Consider the following 1,669-nt stretch of genomic DNA (forward strand, 5'->3'; position numbering starts at 1 on the left):
AGGTCCCACCTTGACGAGGGGCACTGGAACTGCTCGTGTGTTTCAGGAGAGTATTTTGTAACCACCTCAGAGGAGGAAACACGGGGTAACAAATCAGCAGAAAACCTGGAGGGCCCCCACCCCCAGGCCACACTGCTCACTGTAAAAATGGCAAACGGTGCTGAAGTTAGGGTGACACCAGGCCAGTGTCACACCTGCCATCGAGATGGGCGGGGTTCTGGACACTCTATTATAAACAATTAGCAAAGAGTATCTTTTTACAAATGTCTCAAAGATTAACAGGTTAAAATGGACATCTTCACCTGGGCAACGAACAGGTACAAACCTCTTACCTCAAAGCTTAGAGGCCCTTTCTAAAAGCAATTTTAAGGGAGTGCTTTCCTGCTGTGTGCTGACTTGCTCATCATTTTCTATAAACAGGCTCTGCGTCACCAGACCTGGTTGTTTAACCAGCAGGGCGGGTGCTCCAGTCACCATGCGCCATGAGAAGGTGTGAACGCAGGGAGGCAGCTGACATCTTGCTTAAGATCACGCACGAGTCTGCCTGGCCTGGTGGGACGGTGTGTATTTCCCACTCTGCAGAAACATATTTAACGTGTTCCTAGGTCCCCACTGACCGCTAGGCCCAAAGTCTGCAGGGGCGTCCATCTCACCTGCCGGCTGGCCTTCTCCCGTCCTCCTCAGAGGGGTGGGTCCTGGAGGGAGAAGACAGGCTCTGGTTCCGAGTGTCCATGGGGCTCTCGGCATGTGGCCTCGATGGGGGCTTCTCTGAGGCCACAGTGCTGGTCACCTCCAGGCCTTTGATGAAGACCCCAGTGTGGCCTGGCCAGCGGGAGTCCCTGGGGCTGCCGTCCAGCTGTGAAGTCTCGAAGCTTTGCGTCGTCTTCATCATTTTCTTCCTGGAGTGGGCGACTGGGGCCTGGGGCTCAGAGGAGCTGGTGGAGCTGTTGTCCGGGGTGAGCACACCTGGGCCCAGGTGTGCACCCTCCTGCCCACACAGAGCAGCTTGTCCATGGAGGCTGGGCAGCAGTTGAGCCCACTCCGCAGCACGGCCCTTCGGGTCAGCGAGGGGGGTCCAGAATGGCTCGTGGTGCTGTGCCTCAGCCCCCGGGACAAGCTTGTGCCTTGGGGGGCTCTGGCCCAGAGGTAAGGTGCCAGGGCCTGGGGCGGCCTCAGGAAGGGCCTCGTGGAAGCAGAGTCGGGTCTGCTGGCATGGCAGCCGCAAGGCGTGACTCTGTGGCACCATCACCTTGCTTGCCCTGGGGACACTCTCAGAACCCTCCATGGTCTCGTGCTGACAGCTCTTCAAATACTCAGTGACACGTGCTGGGCCCAGGGGTTCCAGGCACTCACAGCCACACGACATACACCTGGTCACCTGTGAAGCAAAGGGGATGCTGGTCGGCAGCGAAGGGCTGTCACAGCCTGACCCCTCGCTGTGTGGCCAGCAAATGGCTCACGTGGACTCAGGTCACCCTTGTTCAGCTGTCTAGGCGCCCAAATCAAGGATCCGGTGCACCAGGCAGCCAGAGTCGGAGGAACACTCCCGCCCATGGGGGCAGCTGCAGCAGGGCTTGCCCGAAGGGCAGACGTGTCCTCCACAGCCCACGACTGCCATGGCCATGTGGCATCTCTGCAGTCAGTGTTCCACATCTCTGCCCGGTGTGGG

The 1,669-nt window shown here is 58.8% G+C and overlaps 1 protein-coding gene across 1 annotated transcript in view; it reads right to left on the minus strand.

The window, feature by feature from the left end:
- Positions 1–1,669, minus strand: part of PLEKHG4B (pleckstrin homology and RhoGEF domain containing G4B) — an 81,928-nt gene that overhangs the window by 9,639 nt on the left and 70,620 nt on the right. Inside the window, exon 14 of the mRNA XM_019624356.1 lies at positions 654–1,436. Coding sequence (XP_019479901.1) covers positions 654–1,436 — 783 coding nt within the window. The remainder of the gene's footprint in view (positions 1–653; positions 1,437–1,669) is intronic.

Source organism: Hipposideros armiger, unplaced genomic scaffold (assembly GCF_001890085.2).
Source record: "Hipposideros armiger isolate ML-2016 unplaced genomic scaffold, ASM189008v1 scaffold_585, whole genome shotgun sequence".
Classification (NCBI taxonomy): Eukaryota; Metazoa; Chordata; class Mammalia; order Chiroptera; family Hipposideridae; genus Hipposideros; species Hipposideros armiger.